We start from the raw sequence: 18,486 nt of genomic DNA, 5'->3' as shown, positions 1-18,486 counted from the left end.
TATATTCGGGCAGGTTTCTATGGGAAATGTATGTTATAGCAACATCAGTTAATCCTCAACGGGTAGAGGAAATCAAAGATACTTATTACACAGTGGTGCACACTCATTCCTATGGAGTACCTGCAACTTAGCAAAAGATTTGCAAATTAATCTGTATTTCAAAGCCAACAAATACCTTTGTTGATTAAAGCTTATTCACTTGACACTCTCCACATTTCACTCTGGATTTTTATTACACTAATTCAAAGATAAGCTCTTTATAATGTACACATCTAGAATCTGGTACATTTTTTGTTGCTCTTTCTTTTAAATAGGAAATGTTCCCATAGACCATGCAGAAATATATGAAGAAATCAGACAAAAAAATGGGCACGTAGGACATCAAATGAAATTCAAAAAGTCAAGCTTGAATTTGCATAGCAGGGTTTTAGTTCCTTACAGGGTGGTGATGTGGCTCAGTCGGTAGTGTGTTTGCCTCCAAATCCACGGGAACCAGGTTCAATTCCGGAGTCTAGCTGGGCAATATTGTGTGTAATCATACTGTCCCCTCTACTAAGAGGCAAAAACACTCTGTCCCTTGTGTGAGAGAGTAACAACCCATGCACGTCACAGATCTCACTTCACTCATTCGTACCAGAAAGTGCAGTGTGATAACCTGATGAAGTGGCCCACCTACCTACCCACACAAGATCATTTTCATGATAGGCTATATAGCCCTTTAAAGATTAAGACACTAAGAAGAAATATTTGTTCAGCACATTGCAACAAGCCTATAGTATGTAGGGCTTTCTCTTAATGTCAACCGTTACTTACTGGAAAGAGGAATTTCACACCATTTACTGGAGATTGAAATTCAGATTAGGGTAATACAGAGGTGACAGATGTACAAGTCAAGGAAGCATACACACTTAGACACACACCCACACACAACACAATCCCACAAGATTCACACTGAATGATAAATAGCTCCCTCAGAGAGCAATACATTTATGTGGGTGCCTTTGTATGTGTACAATGTACACCACACATTTGATTACATGTGTGTGTGTGTCTCTGTGTATGGAGGGGTACACACATCTTTTGAGTAGGAGGAACTGTGATGCATGATACATTTTCATCTTCTGTAGATATCAACATACTGTAAAAGTGGATATTTCATGTAAGTAATTTTTTGCGCTGGCCAGGTGAAATGAATTACGAGTGTTTTTAAATCTGACGAATCAGGACATTAACTACTGGAACATACGACATGCAAAAATGTTTGCATGTTTTTATTTTTGCGCTAGCTTCTGGCTGCGCGCAATGCGCAAAAATTCCACACCACGAAAATTTCCACTTTCATGGTACTTCCTTGAAGAGATGCAACAAAGACATGCAAAATGATATATGTGACCCGCTACAACAAAATGATCCTAAAGTCCGGCGAGGTCGATTATTTGAAAATTGCATGACACAATTCCCTAATCTTTCTGCTTTAAATTGATATATAACACGTCTCATAAAAATAATCGGCGGCGGAGATATCGATGTTTAAAAGAGAGCATGTCAAGACGTCTGGGAAATCACTGTTTCGAGAAAAGCGCCCTGAAAGTTCTCCTTGCGACGCAATCACAATCAAGAGACACGCAAGTCAGTATTCACCTCAGGACAATAGAAGTTCAGCCCTAGCAACCCCCGAAATGCTCATTCAAACACAGCGTCGGCGGTCTCCTCACCGACCAATCAGTGACCAGGATGTCAGGAGAAGCGGTAAGGCATAGCGCAACCCGCCCGCACGCACCAGTCGACTGGGCAGTGTGCGAGCTTCACGCTTCGGTTAGCGGCAAGCAGCAAACTGACCAATGAGATCACTCTGGTCGTTGTTAGGGGCGGAGCCGATGTGTGGCGCTCAATCCAAATATTCGAACCAGTTTCTGCTTCGTTGAAACATCCAAAAAACATGGCCCAGAAAAACGCTATTTTTTGGTCTTTCCTTTCATCATTTTGCTTCAAAATTTCGACAGATGATAGAAGACATGTCAGACTCTAATAATATGTCAAATTCAGAAAATTGTAAGTTTTGACCAATTTTGATGCTCTAACTTCAAACTCGATTTTCACGGCTTCGACTGTGCGCGACTTTAGGACCTTTTTGTTGTAGCGGGTCACATATACAAATGATTGCAAAACATCAAAGAAAAAGTTGTCCATCTTTCCTTTCTTATCAATCAATCAAAGTTGACAGGAATCAATGAATAGATAGTAAGGCTGCTGTACGGGCAAAGATTTCAGCCCTGAGCTGGCCACTGGGATGGAGATTGACTACACAACAGGGAGATTGTACTCGGTGTTAGTTCACGCAACAAGTGGCCAGGACTACCTTGGCAACGTTCGTCAAGCAGACACCGTGATCCAGGCACTCCATGCCCTCGGGCGAGACTGGGTAGTGGCAGTCGTTCTGTTTGACCGTGACATTGACGCGCAGACCGAATCGGCACTGGAAGAGGGGGTTCGCCGTGTTAACTGTCAGGAGATCAAATGCAAAGCAGAAAGAATAGAAATGGTTAGGAAACGAGCTTGAGAAAGAGGAAGAAAACACATCCATGAATAGGAAAATATCACTGGTTGGTGTTTTCAACACAGAGTTCATGTCTGCTGCAAAAACTCATTTCTTGGCACAAAGAACAAGAAGATACACACTGCTTGATAAATACTTTCAATATCTGGATTTTTTGTTTATTCAGTAACATTCCTTTATTCTTTCTCGATCTCTGTCATTCCATATGTGACCGTGCACCTCAAAACGAACATAAAGTCGCACACACTGATTTTGTGTGAGGACTGAAAATAAATGAAATGGGTCAACCTAGCCGAACTTGACTTTTTTCATACTTTCTGAAAGAGCGGGTCTTCTTTTACATTAAGCTAAAATTTGGAATCATAAAACGGGCAGGAAAGTGTGTTTTTTTAGCAGTTTATCTCGAACATTTTTGGTAGAATAGTGTGATTAGGTATGTCTTTAGAATCCCTTTTTCATTTCTGAAAAACCTTGTCCACACTCTTCACTTTCAACTCTAATAACTTTTGAAAGGATAGTGCTACTGCTTTGAAAGTTGGGATTAATTATGGACAGAATGTGTTAATGAGGCATGCTTAATTTCAATTTAATCTGATAATCCCTTCATTGTTGTTACTCTGGTGGTTTACTTCCTGTTTTTTGTCCCCTTCATCGCACAGTCAGCACGGTTTGGTCTTAAGATTAAGCGCTTGAAGAGACACTGTACTTCAGAGCCTCTTTTCTCAGCTCACACTTTTCCTGAGTTTGTGCTTTCTTTCCAATATTTAGATAGGTTAGGAGAGTCCATTTGATTTGAGTTATACATCATTTTAAAGCCTAAAGTCTGCTCTTTCAGAATATGGTGTTAACTAAAAATTCATGTATGGCGACTTTTTGTTTGTTTGAGGTGCAGGGTCACATTTAATTTCTTTGTCCATTTTTTCTATCTATCTATCCATTTATTTATTTATCTATCTATCCATTTATCTGTCTATCTATCTATCCATTTATCTATCTATCTATCTATTCATTTATCTATCTGTCTATGTATGTATGTATGTATCTATCTATCTATCTGTTTCTGTCACAGTTTATACTTGTTCCTTTGTTTCTCAACTTTGTGTCTCCTATAACATCACACACCAAAAATGATGATTATACACTGAAACTGTCTAGTGCATACCATGGTATGAATATCAGCTTTGAATGGAAGGGCATTTTACTTTTTTTCTTCTCCAAAACTAGGAGAGCAATATTTGCTGAGATGTTAAAACAGTGAAGGACAATTTCAAACCCTGAAAGACAGTAAGAAAATAAGTGAGGTTCATCAGTTTGAGGCAAGTGTTGTCATGGTTACAAAAACTTGATTCTGTTTTATTTATTTTTTTCTTCAAGTGCCCAAAGAAAATCGGACAATCCAATATCCATTCTTTTTGGACACACACACACACAAAGTGAAGATAAACACAGGACCGACAATTTCCTAATAACGTCGGGGTGTGGTTACAATCTCGATCTCAGTTCATGTTTGACTTGGGCACATCGCGCATGGACAATTTTCCGATGGAAGATGAAGCCAGTGTCTGTGGGCGACATCTTATTCCACAGGGAGTGAGTAAATATCGAGCGTGAATGCAAAGAGTGGAAACCCGCCCATCGAAAGATAAGCACGTGGGTTCAGTTACGCAGAATGGTTTAATGGAAAAACATAGACTCTTCACACCTCTCCTATTATATCTTTTATTTTCACCTGTTGCACCCCTAACAATTCAAAAGCAGGAAGAGCTCTTGTCTGCAGAAAAAAAAAAACTTTTAAACTTTGATGAATGTCACCACTTATCTCTAAAACAAAGTTGATGACGTTCCATGAAAAGCATTCAACCATTTTTATGATGACAGCAAAACCAAAAAAAGACAAGAAATGATTCCCCGAAAGACGCTCAGGGCCGTGTGTCATTTTAATAGGAAGTTAAATGCAGTGGTGCATGCTGAAGCGCTGGACAACATGTACAGGTAATCATGGGACGCATCCAATTATGAATGTGGGTTTTTTTTTTTCCACAGGAGATGATAAAGCCTGTTTATTCCTATCATCATAATGGCTAAGTAAAACTACCTATAATCACACATTCATCATTATAATTGGCTAAATTTTCAATCCTGTATAGAGGTTTTGCCTCTGAACAGCCATTCAATCTTCTAAATTTCAGATGCATCATGGAATGTCAGTTTTAAAGAGCTTGAATTATTGATTGGCGACATTGTTTCTACGGCAACAGGAAAAGTATGGATGGGAAAAATTGATTGAGGTATGAAACTTGCAATTTGCATTTAATCATACCAGGCATGTGCATGTACTAGTTATTTGTACATGTGATGCTTGCGGCTCACTTTTTGAGCTAAGAAGCACACCTGGGAAAGGATGAATGACGTCTCAATTGAAAAGCTGTTAAGCCTGACTGAAGTCATCGGCAGAACTGCTGCTGCAGAAAAAAATAAATAAAAATCTTGTAGAATGGAAAGGAATCCAGACGGTAATTTTTTTTGGTGAAGTTTTACTGAGTGTTTTATGAGTGTCTCATAGTTCCATTTGATTTTCAATGGAAGGAAGTTTATCAGAAAAAGAGCAAGAAGGAATTTTCACCAAAAGGATATCCAAGAAAACTGACTAAAACTTGCCCAGCTTCACAGGGAAGGGGGCATAGGAGAATAAATATCCTAATGATCTTGTAGTCAGTTGTCTGTAACAGTTTACATTTCATCACAAGTGTCATGCATGGCCATCACGTGCGACCAACAGTCCTAACAAGCAAAAAATAAATAGGAAAAAAAAATATGTCTGTGTAGCACTGGCCTAATCACTCTCAACATCACTGCCCCGTGTTACATTCATGCCATCCCCATGGAAACAGGGTGTGGTATATATTGTGTTTATATCCACATAGAGTTTATCTGGGTGTGCCTTATCTTACATCTATATCCACATGGAGTTGCAACTAAGCTAGTCTTCTCTTCTCTTCTCCCATCTGTATGCATTCCAGATAGCATTCAAAAGGATGTGCTTTTTTAACCCATTCCCGGCCAGATTCTAAAAATCCCTAAAGGCTTTGTCTAGAACCCACCACATCTACATTGGATATGGGTTAATCCGGCAGAAAATATTGGTGTGCCTGTGCATGCTATGCACCTATTCCATCCCCCATCACCACCATTCACAAGGGATCTTATGTTCTTTTCTTCTTTTTTTTACCTATAACATAAGGTTCTCACAAGCCAGCTAGCTTCTTCCCAACCACCTGACAACTCTTGTACAAACACAGATCATACAGATGCGGACCGCTATTCAGTAATGACTTGTTCGTTTGCTTTCGCTCGAGAGGGCAGCCCGACAAATTTACCGACACGCGCCGATAAGAGTGTTAGCGAGAACGGAGAATGCTCAAGGTGTAATTCTCCCTGTCGCCATCTAGTACGAGACTTGACGGTGCCAGGGACGACCGACGCATTACAAAGTATGAGGGAAAATCACTTGTACTTGTTCACATGGATCACCTTGCTCTCTTCATTTGCCGTTTTTATTTCCAGGTCTCCCCTCCCCCCCCCCCCCCCCACCCAAATCAAACTTCATGCTTAGACTAGACTTGCAATAAGTTAAATTTTACTCTGTTTAAAGGTGTGATAACGGCAAAGTGTATGTTTGGTATTGAACACTTTATCTACAAGTGAGCTTTACTTACCTATCCATTTATAACATTGTAACTGCCGGGGTTGATTCTGACTGACATCAGAATGGCAAATGTTGAAGAGATAGGTGATTAAAGTTAGAAGAAGTGGATTTTCTACTTCACTTTCTGCGAGGGAATAAACAATACACTCCCATGTCAATCAATATCGCCACACTCACATTCATCTTCTAATGTGTAACATGCATATATGCAAATGAACATGATTTGAAAACTGGTGTGTGTCTCAAAATAGGAAAGGAAGACTTTAGAAATGCCGGAGATACTCAAATGAATCCCGAACTGAGCACGAACTGTGAGTAGCGGCAACAGACAGACATTAAGCATGTCTGAATTCTCAAATGGTTCAGCTGCTATCGCTGATTCAATTCTTACCTCTGTGCAGAACATTCACCCTCGGCCCCTCTCCCTCCCTCCCTCCTCCCTTGTGGAATAAGCCCTACATCCTTGAATGGGGCACTGGAGAAATATTATCATCAAATTGGTTGATTGATGGGAACGAGGATTCCAACTGTCATGCTTCTAATTTCATAGCTGGGTTGCAAGGTTTTTACTGGCGAGCAATATCCTCTGAAGCTCTTTAGCTCAGCAAAAATTCTTCCTACAATTGCTGACACAAACAACATGTGCCGATATCTCTCTCATACTCAACTCAACGCTCACACACACAACATTTGCATGCCTGCACACACTCTAATGATTATTTTCTGAAAAAGAACATTCCAATAAGGATATTTTGCTATTTTGAAAGCACCTAAATTGTATTCCTGAAGTGAGGCAGTCAAACTTGAGAATTACTCACCAACACACGCACACACACACACACATACACTCTCTCTCTATCTTTTAGTATTCTTTATTTGAATTTCGTTCAAGAATATCAAAATTATATTCACAAGAGATTTACACACACAAACACAAACACAAACACAAACACACACAGACATTATGTTCATATCTTCATAAGACGTAATCTTCAAATCATCTACAGAGAGAATGAATTGCGTATCTAGCTGTGATGTGCTCTGTACATTTAGCAAATGACAGCTTCAAGAAAAAAAAAAATGAAAAGCAATAGCTGGCAAACTTTCATACTTACGTAAAGGGTTCAAAGCTTACCCTATATTAGCATGCCAGTATGGACAAACTGACAGAAAGAATGCTTGAACAGCTCAAATCTCTCACCACTAAAGTGGTATTGAGGGACTATGAGTACAAACAATTTGGTTCATTGCAGGCGATGCATTATTTCAATTGAATGAATCAGCCATAATCAAATTGACCATGGACTAACACTCTACTTAATTTCAATGATTGAGTGAAATAGTTGGCCTCTGGAGAAATCCCTCTATCTGAACGCATTCAGGGGGACATAATTTTCAAACTAAATTGATCAAATGGTGTCAGTAATGTGTTAGATAAATGCAAATTTTATGCAGTCATTGATACTCATTTTACCCAAAACTGATTTCATAGTTTGTGACTGATTTGGGTTAGTTACTGTTTTGGTTTTTTTTCACATCACCAATACTTATACATTGCAAAGCATTAGTGGCATTCTTTTTTCCCAAATAAGCTCTTTCACATTTACCACCAGCAGTTTGTTGCACATAACACCAGCATGTTCTTGATGAAATGCATGAATTTATGGTGGTGATTTTTCTGCATGTTGCAGCATCCAAGATATGACACTGATCCATAGTTCATATGTTCCAGTATAACATAATTGCCAGAAATCACAATGCCACATTGCTTCAAATTAATGGTTAAATGATGAAATGCCATTTTGCAGTTACCAATACCAAGTCCTTTCCAAGACACTTCAGTGAATTCACTGACCAGCATTCCTGCCTTTCAAAGATGATGACTCGAAGTGGCTAACATCCTCCTACTTTCAGAACATTATCCGCGTTGGTAGGTTTGTGCGGAAAGCTATGATGGCGCTAATACTTCATCCTGACCATAATCTTTTTAAGCCTCACAATCAATAACTAGTGATCTATCCAGGATGACTTGAAAAGGGCCAGTACAATACCAACACCAAACATACTTGAATTCATTATTTTGTGTGTGCTTTTAACAAATTACCGTATCACTTACTCTCTCTGATTAAAAGCAACAGCCTGCGATTCTTTTGTCTCATCCCCTCCACTTTTCCCATCATGGAAATTAACTTCAGGGGAAAGTCTTTCAAGCGTAAAGTGGCACATAAACATGACAAAATGGAGTAATGAAGAAAGGATAATAGCTGGTGACATTTAGACTGAGATTAAGAGCAAATGACAAGGTACACCCAATAAAACATTAGGAAAGGGAACAACGATGTTATGTGATAAAGTAACGATAGTTAATCCAATAAAGATGGTTAGGAAACACATTTTCAATTTCCTTTGATAAACTGTTCTGATTCAGCACTATGTATACAATATGTGTAATCCTATACTATAATACTCGAAGTTGTTGTTGTTGTCGCGGCCTTATGTATTTCCTGTTTTATTTCGGCGTTGCTGGTTTGTCTATCTCCTCCCGAGCCGTCGGCTCCGGGCAGCTGCGACCGGTGCCGTCGGCCGCAGGAGAGTATCCTACATCGAATGGCGCGGGTTTCGTCCCCTCTCCGCCTCCGTGTCGACGTCGAGGACGAAAAAGAAAAATTAATTAGCAACATGCATAATGCATTTTTGTGCGTGACGAAAGAGCCGAGCGTTTCAATATTCACGGAACCTGCGCTGGCCTCCTGCTTTCTCGATCTTCCATCTTTTAGCTTGCAGAGACACTGGGAAATACTAAAGATGATGGTGCAGCGAAATCTCTGACATCTTCCGGCGGACGCGCACGCACACACACAATGTACCTCGCAGAACTCTACACACTCTACACTGTGTGTATAGTTCTGTGATGTACCTTTGCCTCCGCCTGTTACGTGTACTAAATGTATTGACGATGGTTACACGAATCTGTGTGTGCGTCATGATATGGACTGCAAGGGCATTTACGTACAGTTCGCCATTATTGGCGTCCCCAAATGAAAACAAAGAACGTTGTTATGTAATTGTATTTTGCACAACTGCAGAATACTATATGCAGCTCAGGTACGTCATTTAGTTTGCTCGCCGTTTGCTCTCAAGTCCGATGTCATTGTACGCAGACTGTTTAACAGTTTAGGACGCGGCTAAATATATTTGCCGATCGTACCCTTCCATATCAGATTACACGCGCAGCTGTGTCCATTCGTTTACTGCAGAGCTGCTGTAATCATACATATTCATAAGATGAGCGGACGTAGAGGAAAACCTCGCTTTGCCGACCGCCTATTTTTAAAATTGCAAGTGGAAATAGAATGTGTGGTTCTATGGTCTATCAAACCAAGTTTTGGTGACAAAAAAAAAGAGGGAGCAAATGAAGACGAATGCAGTGATGTATATATTCTTCTTTCTTCCATAACATGGGAAAAATATTAAAGAAAAAAAAATACGAGGTCGTGAGACCCTACTCCCACGGGTGCCTATTAAACCTGATGACTATGATCTCCCCCTCCCCAAATAATAACAATGATAATAATAATAATAATAATAATAATAATAATAATAATAATAATAATGATAATAATAATAATAGTAATAATAAGGATACTGATAATAATAATATAATAATAACTATAATAGGAGCAATAATTGTAGGCCTAATATTGATTATGATAATGTACAGTCTGAAGCAGATGTAGTTCTATATGATATATCAAGCCAAGTTTTGGTGATTAAAAACAAAAAGGAGGGAGCAAAATTATGAAGACGAAAATATCTTATTTTTCTCTCATAACGTGGGGAAAAGAAACATGAAAAAAAAAAACACAAAACAAACCGAGGCCTTGAGACCAGCCGTGGATTCCCGCGGGTGCCCGCGTGGATGCAAGAGCAGGGGGTAATCAAAGTCATAGTGTTAATATCTTCCCGTTTCGACGGGAACAACCTGTGGGCAGAACTTTCCGGGAATCTCATTTGCGTTTTTGGTAATTTTTCCCTGAATGTTTTTGTTTTTTGCCCTGCGGAGGTGGAAATGTGTGTGTGCGTGAGGGGGGAGTGGTGAGGGGCAACAAGACAACTGTTGGACTTCAACGGGTGCAAATAACCCCTCGAAACTCAAGTTCTATAATAAAAGCAAGTAGTGGCGGGAATGATCCCTACCAATGGACCGGATCGCCGGGCATATACTACAAAAATGTGGGTGGTCATTTAGAAGACAGCACAATTAACGAAAGAATGAGAAGACTTTTCTTTTTATTTCTTCAATAAAAATGTGCAAAATCGTTTTATGAGAAAAAAAAAATAAATCCCCTCAGACCCGTGGATTTCCACGGGTGCTGCTAGTCCTATACTATAATACTCGAAGTTGTTGTTGTTGTCGCGGCCTTATGTATTTCCTGTTTTATTTCGGCGTTGCTGGTTTCTCTATCTCCTCCCGAGCCGTCGGCTCCGGGCAGTTGCGACCGGTGCCGTCGGCCGCAGGAGAGTATCCTACATCGAATGGCGTGGGTTTCGTCCCCTCTCCGCCTCCGTGTCGACGTCGAGGACGAAAAAGAAAAATTAATTAGCTACATGCATAATGCATTTTTGTGCGTGACGAAAGAGCCGAGCTTTTCAATATTCACGGAACCTGCGCTGGCCTCCTGCTTTCTCGATCTTCCATCTTTTAGCTTGCAGAGACACTGGGGGATACTAAAGATGATGGTGCAGCGAAATATCTGACATCTTCCGGCGGACGCGCACGCACACACACAATGTACCTCGCAGAACTCTATACACACTCTACACTGTGTGTATATAGTTCTGTGATGTACCTTTGCCTCCGCCTGTTACGTGTACTGAATGTGTTGACGATGGTTACACGAATCTGTGTGTGCATGATATGGACTACAAGGGCATTTACGTACAGTTCGCCATTATTGGCGTCCCCAAATGAAAACAACGAACGTTGGTAATGTAATTGTATTTTGCACAACTGCAGAATACTATATGCAGCTCAGGTACGTCATTTAGTTTGCTCGCCGTTTGCTCTCAAGTCCGGTGTCATTGTACGCAGACTGTTTAGGACGCGGCTAAATATATTTGCCGATCGTACCCTTACATATCAGATTACACGCGCAGCTGTGTCCATTCGTTTACTGCAGAGCTGCTGTAATCATACATATTCATAAGATGAGCGGACGTAGAGGAAAACCTCGCTTTGCCGACCGCCTATTTTTAAAATTGCAAGTGGAAATAGAATGTGTGGTTCTATGGTCTATCAAACCAAGTTTTGGTGACAAAAAAAGAGGGAGCAAATGAAGACGAATGCAGTGATGTATATATTCTTCTTTCTTCCATAACATGGGAACAATATTAAAGAAAAAAAAAACGAGGTCGTGAGAACCTACTCCCACGGGTGCCTATTAAACCTGATGACTATGATCTCCCCCTCCCCAAATAATAACAATGATGATAATAATGATAATAATAATAATAATAATGATAAGGATAATGATAATAATGATATAATAATAATAATAGGAGCAATAATTGTAGGCCTAATATTAATTATGATAATGTACAATCTGAAGCAGATGTAGTTCTATATTAATATGATATATCAAGCCAAGTTTTGGTGATTAAAAACAACAAGGAGGGAGCAAAATTATGAAGACGAAAATATCTTATTTTTCTCTCATAACGTGGGGAAAAGAAACATGAAAAAAAAAAACACAAAACAAACCGAGGCCTTGAGACCAGCCGTGGATTCCCGCGGGTGCCCGCGTGGATGCAAGAGCAGGGGGTAATCAAAGTCATAGTGTTAATATCTTCCCGTTTCGACGGGAACAACCTGTGGGCAGAACTTTCGGGGAATCTCATTTGCGTTTTTGGTAATTTTTCCCTGAATGGTTTTGTTTTTTGCCCTGCGGAGGTGGAAATGTGTGTGTGCGTGAGGGGGGGGGGGGGGGGGGGGAGGGGTGAGGGGCAACAAGACAACTGTTGGACTTCAACGGGTGCAAATAACCCCTCGAAACTCAAGTTCTATAATAAAAGCAAGTAGTGGCGGGAATGATCCCTACCAATGGACCGGATCGCCTGGCATATACTACAAAAATGTATTATAAAATTTCTGGGAAGGGTGGTCATTTAGAAGACAGCACAATTAACGAAAGAATGAGACGACTTTTCTTTTTATTTCTTCAATAAAAATGTGCAAAATCGTATTATGAGAAAAAAAAATAAAACCCCTCAGACCCGTGGATTTCCACGGGTGCTGCTAGTGAGACTAGAATAACTGTTTCTCCAGTATTTCTTGTCAAACATGTTCACATCAGACAAGCAACATCTCATATACATTGTAACAGCACAAATTAATACTCTGAGAAACAAAGAGCATGAACACTTTTCTCTCTTTATCTTCTCAGCGAGCATTAGCCAAGTGATAATGTGGCTCCCAACAGAAAGGTTTTTAAGCAGTTCTTAGCAGAAACAATTCTAAGTAAACCTCAAAAAGCTAAAAGTACTCAAACTTGTTCTTTCTTCAGGCCAACATGTTCATCTAATTGAGTAGACTGCTGACGGAACATGTTGACTTTGCCATAGAAAATCATGAGTTTCTGTTTGAGTTACAGAAGAAGCCATGGTGCTAATTTCACATAGTGGTGAATATTCAGAAGACTATTAGTCTAAAGTACTGGACAGACACCTCTTTACAGAGCATGATTTTAAAGGAGAAATCAAATATTCAGATAGCAACATGAGACCAAGAATGGCCATAAGGGTAGTGTGCCATTATGATGGTGATTCTTTTTGGCAATTCTTCTTTAAGCCGCATTTGAGCATTTGAGTCACCCCCGCCGTGACATTCAAGCTCCGCCAAGACAATATAATCGGAGACATTGAAGTATCTACCACTAAGCTCCGTCCCCAGACACGACCTTCGCTACATGGGTGGATGATCAGATTAGAAATAATCAATCAGGGAGAACCGCGGAGGAGAGGGGCGTTTGTTTACCCATACACAAGCCACTAGAGAAGCATCAACAGCTCGGTTTTGTCTGATAATCTCAACAAGATCCGGTAAAAGAGAGGGGAAAAAAAGAGACGGAGAAAAGCAAAGTTAGCACATACACCTCAGAAGAATAGGTTTCCATTTGACATTTAGCGCTGTATGCTCAAGTTTATCACGTCGAGTTTAAGCACTCGCATTGACCCCTACCAGCTAAATGGCCCAGACTATATTGAACTCAACAGACATTATCCTTGAGCAACATTATGAAATTACTCAAATATTGTGATCATAAGAGGAGATGTGAGACCAAAGTAAACTGAAGTTCAGTCTAGTCTCAGGTGCTTATTTTCCTTGTCCTTTTTTTTTTGGGGGGGGGGGGGTTGGGGGTTGTACATGGCACCTGAATTGTTTATTTGCATGTTGACTTTTGAAGGCATTGCTATTGATGACTGTTTTTTATCAGATCTTCTTTTTTTTCATTTAGGCATGGAACTGCATGATAAATGGCACAGAAATAACATAATTCAATCTCTTATTAGCCTTGTCAGGTTATGTTGCATATCATTAATCATCATAGATTCGTTTGAAAAAAAAAATTACTCATGTGCATTGGAAGGGCACCACCTAATTGCCAATTTCCTGTATTGCCTCATAGAGGTCAGTCTTTTGTTCAAGTCTGAATGTCCATGCAAAGTTAATTTCATATTTCTATGAGATATTATAATGTCACTTTACTGTGACAAGTTCTAGAGTGCTAGGGCTTTTGATCAGTTTTGTTATGAGGGGATAAAAACAGAATCCCCCCCCAAGTGGTATGGCCGTACTGGGTAATTGATATGTAAGGTACGCATATACATACTTACTTACATACATACATACCTAAATACATACCGGTCAAGATGAATGTGTATAAAAGGCAAGACAAAGTTCTAGGGCTCAAAATTCATCTTCCACCATTTGAAAATTTGCTAGCAAGAAACTTGTCTGGCTGACACGATTTGCCGTTTGGGGTAATATTTCCCTGGGTGGCTAATATTTCACAATTTCGTTGATATCAAGATGAAATTGTGTTATGACAGCATTATTTCACATATTTCTTACCCATATACAGGTCTCCATTTTAGAGCAAAGATAAACAATTTCTGCAGTCATATGGGAACTATGTTTTATCTTTAAAACAGATTGTCTTTAGAATCTACTCTCCAGTCTCCTTCAGGTCAACTAAATCTCCTACCTTGCCCCAATCTGCACATCCAGGTATTACCTCCCAACTCAATACATTACTTTACCAGACTCGACATTAAAACTTGTCAAATTAAAGTCTCTTTCGTTCACTTGAATTCGGCTGAAATTCTTCATTTCGTGTGGGGTTTCTTAGGCATCAAACAGCCTAATCTTGGAAGCAAAGGGCTAGACCTAAAGACATCAGCCAACATCAAATTTTATATCATTTTATATTACGATGTAGGTAAGAGAATGTGCATTTGAGGTTAAGTACATGCACTGTGGAATTTCACCATGCCTGTACTTAATATGTACTTGGCAGTAACTGACCAAGCTACTTTATCAGCCTTAAGGCTAAAACATCCCACAAAACTGACTGCACTGAGTATTGGACAACTCACTCAGGTATCAAAGATGATATAACTTCCCCGCGCAGATGCCAATATCAAATGATATGAGTGCATGCAGAGGATTACGTAATCCCCCACTTACACACGCGAATACTGTAAGGTCATTAAATATTCCCCACTTACTGATGATTACTTTCAGGTGATTTCATAATTCCCCATTTACTGATGATTACTTTGGAGGTGATTACATAATTTCCTACTTACTGACGATTACTCTAAGGTCACTTGTGTGGAGCAGCCAAAAGACAGGCAGCTCTCAGATGTGTCAATCAGCGAACAATGCACAGTACGAGTTAAGGCAAATGTGATTGATACCCCCAGCGACTATTTTGTTGCCAATTTGGTGAGCAAAAGCGCATGTACTCTGCCGGCATGTGCCCAGCTGAAACAACAAAATGGCAATTCAAGAAGAAAGCCTGGCATTTGGTGTAGCCACTTCTCATTATATAGAAAGCCTGAAAGTGGTTATATTCACATTAAAGTGACGAGTCAGAAATTGCCTCCTCTTGGTCAACACCACAGCTGATCATGACATGGTTAATGTACATATTAAGTCTCCCTAATTATGGCATTCACAGCCAATCAAGGTACGGTTTCAATATTATTCTTATTTAGTAGATAATGTAGTTTACAAATACTTTGATTTCAAAAATATCCAAAAACAAGAGTGCAATTTCTGACTGCTATTTGAATTAATAGTAGGTAAACCATGGATATTATTTCATATTGTGGGAATCAGTCTCATGCTTTGATATTTTCATGTGTTTTTGTCCAATTCTCAAAAGTTTACATCAGATAAGAGTTGAATCCTTTTCAAGTGATCCAAACTAAATTCCATAATCTGTTCAGAAGACAAATGACATCATAACAGCATTTGCTAAAGCATTTGTGCAAGCTACTTCACAATTTTACTGGCTGGAAATTTAAAAAAAAATATATATATATTTGAATGTTCAATTGTAGTTCATTTTTCATATTTCACAACAACACCTATTCTACATATCAATGGACAAAATCATGAAAATGCAATTCAAAACATAGATACCAGTTGCAAAAGCAAATGCAAGGGCATACAAGCAAATAGATAACACAAGGCTACTTGTGACCGTGCACCTCAAAACGAACATAAAGTCGCACACACTGATTTTGCGTGAGGACTGAAAATAAATGAAATGGGTCAACCTAGTCGAACTTGACTTTTTCATATTTTCTGAAAGAGTGGGTCTTCTTTTACATTATGCTAAAATTTGGTATCATAAAACGGGCAGGAGAGTGTGTTTTTTTTTTAGCAGTTTATCTCGAACATTTTTGGTAGAATAGTCTGATTAGGTGTGTCTTTAGAATCCCTTTTTCATTTCTGAAAAACCTTGTCCACACTCTTCACTTTCAACTCTAATAACTTTTGAAAAGATAGTGCTACTGCTTTGAAAGTTGGTATTAATTATGGACAGAATGTGTTAATGAGGCATGCTTAATTTCAGTTTAATCTGATAATCCCTTCATTGTTGTTACTCTGGTGGTTTACTTCCTGTTTTTTGTCCCATTCATTGCACAGCCAGCACGGTTTGGTAAAGATTAAGCGCTTGAATAGACACTGTACTTCAGAGCCTCTTTTCTCAGTTCACACTTTTCCTGAGTTTGTGCTTTCTTTCCAATATTTAGTTAGGTCAGTTAGGTGATTTGAGTTATACATCATTTTAAAGCTTAAAGTCTGCTTTTTCAGAATATGGTCTTAACTAAAAATTCATGTCTGGCGACTTTTTCTTTGTTTTGAGGTGCAGGGTCACATTTAATGAGAAAGGAAAGAACCAAAGCTTACGGTAGGTCCATAACAAACAGGAGTGTGAAATGTAACAGAACCAACCAAAAGCATTGCTTGTAAGTACAACGTACTAGTCGGTTCCTTCTGTTGTATGCATTCTCTGGAGAGGGAACAAAATTCTTGAGACATACGCAGATTTTCCATGAAAATAAAGATATTACGTTTTTGCATATATATTGATTATATCATTTTATCCATGATTCCTTCTTTCGGTTGCATTAAAAGACCAAAGTTTTGCTCATTATTACACTCTGAAAAAGACCCTTAATTCTGGGATTTGGACTACACTGAATTACTCCAGCAATGAAAATCTTCAGAGTTCTTTTTTTTTTATAAAGGTTTATTTTATTATCTTTTATATGACTTATATCTTTATCAATCAATATCCAGTAGGCTGGAGCTACTTCCTTTGATCGATAATAGCTTGTCTCCATGCCACAGACAATTAATTAAAAATCCTGTGTTTGAGTGCTACAATTTGTGTTTCAAGGTGACACATCTGCAATTCCATATACACACTGTTGCTATCACTGACACCACATACACTAACAGAGCATTACAGTATATTAGCGCTTGTCAACACCATTCGCTCTCAAGATATGGCTGCCTCTCTTCACCATTCAGGCCTGTCTTGTAAAGTGAACATGTTGCCATGGATACCATTTGACAATCACATCTGTTCAATCACACTATTAGTTTAGTTCTGAATACCGGGCCTGTGTCAGAGAGGCAACAGGTGGCCGGGGCACAGCTTAGAAGTACGCACACATAAGAATACACTGATTAGTGCATTGTTAGTCATGGTAACGCAACTATTCCTTCGACGGCATACACCCCATACACTAATAAGATAGAAGGGCTTCTAATCAAATGAAGTAAAAGCTGTCAGTAGCTACTGCAGCTTTATATATTCACACAAAATGCAAGTAAATAGATGTAATTGAAATTGAAATCACCCAAAATACACATTGATTACTGTGTGGCTTCATCATATCATCAGTGTCTGTATCAAAACCAATGGCAGTAGATTTGGTAATAATTATTTCATATTTCATACTTAAGACTTCCATCAGTATGCAGAAGTGGAAAATGAACAGATTATCACATTTAAAAAAAGAAGAAGAATATTTCATATCCGACATGTCAGTGTGGTAGTGGGTCAAGTAGGAAATTTATCATAAGGTGGAAAAAAAAAAGAGTGCACCCCATTAACCCATTGAGGATGATCTGATATTGATATAAAATGCATTTTTCATAGACACCTGCCCAAGTATACCCGGGACTAGTCTTCAACGGGTCAATACATGGTGGTCGCATTAGTGTGTACCTGTATATAAGACATATGTCTAATATCATGATCATGCCCACCATGCACTGACCGACAGATTAATATCAATCTATACAGTATGGATAAAATGATTCTTTAGGCTTGCCTAATTCCATTCCAGCGAATATTGTACATCACATGGCCTTGGAGATCATGTATGTGTGTGTGTGTATGTGTATGTGTGTGTGTGTGCGCGTGTGTGTGTCTGTGTCGTGTCTGTGTCTGTGAAGATCATGCACAAATTATCACTGCTATTTTTTCTTCCATTGCTTTGAATCTATTACACACCTGATTTACTATAGGTGAAGTAACAATGAGCTATAAGTGATTGTGTTTGTAAGCATGGTGGTCTGCTGTAAATTGGGTGCACATTTTACTTTACCTCTCATGTGTGTGTTAATAAATGTAAC

The 18,486-nt window shown here is 39.1% G+C and overlaps 1 protein-coding gene across 2 annotated transcripts in view; it reads right to left on the bottom strand.

The window, feature by feature from the left end:
- Nucleotides 1-18,486, bottom strand: part of LOC139740987 (uncharacterized) — a 141,090-nt gene that overhangs the window by 29,661 nt on the left and 92,943 nt on the right. For both annotated transcript variants that reach the window (XM_071651571.1, XM_071651572.1), the window contains exon 3: nt 2,360-2,502. In XM_071651571.1, the coding sequence (XP_071507672.1) occupies nt 2,360-2,502 (143 nt within the window). The remainder of the gene's footprint in view (nt 1-2,359; nt 2,503-18,486) is intronic.

Source organism: Diadema antillarum, unplaced genomic scaffold (genome assembly GCF_040938485.1).
Source record: "Diadema antillarum isolate AM-2024a unplaced genomic scaffold, OU_Dant_1.0 seq00000894_RagTag, whole genome shotgun sequence".
Lineage (NCBI taxonomy): Eukaryota > Metazoa > Echinodermata > Echinoidea > Diadematoida > Diadematidae > Diadema > Diadema antillarum.
The sequence above is the reverse complement of the archived record's forward strand: the minus strand, read 5'-3'. Positions and strand labels throughout refer to the sequence as shown.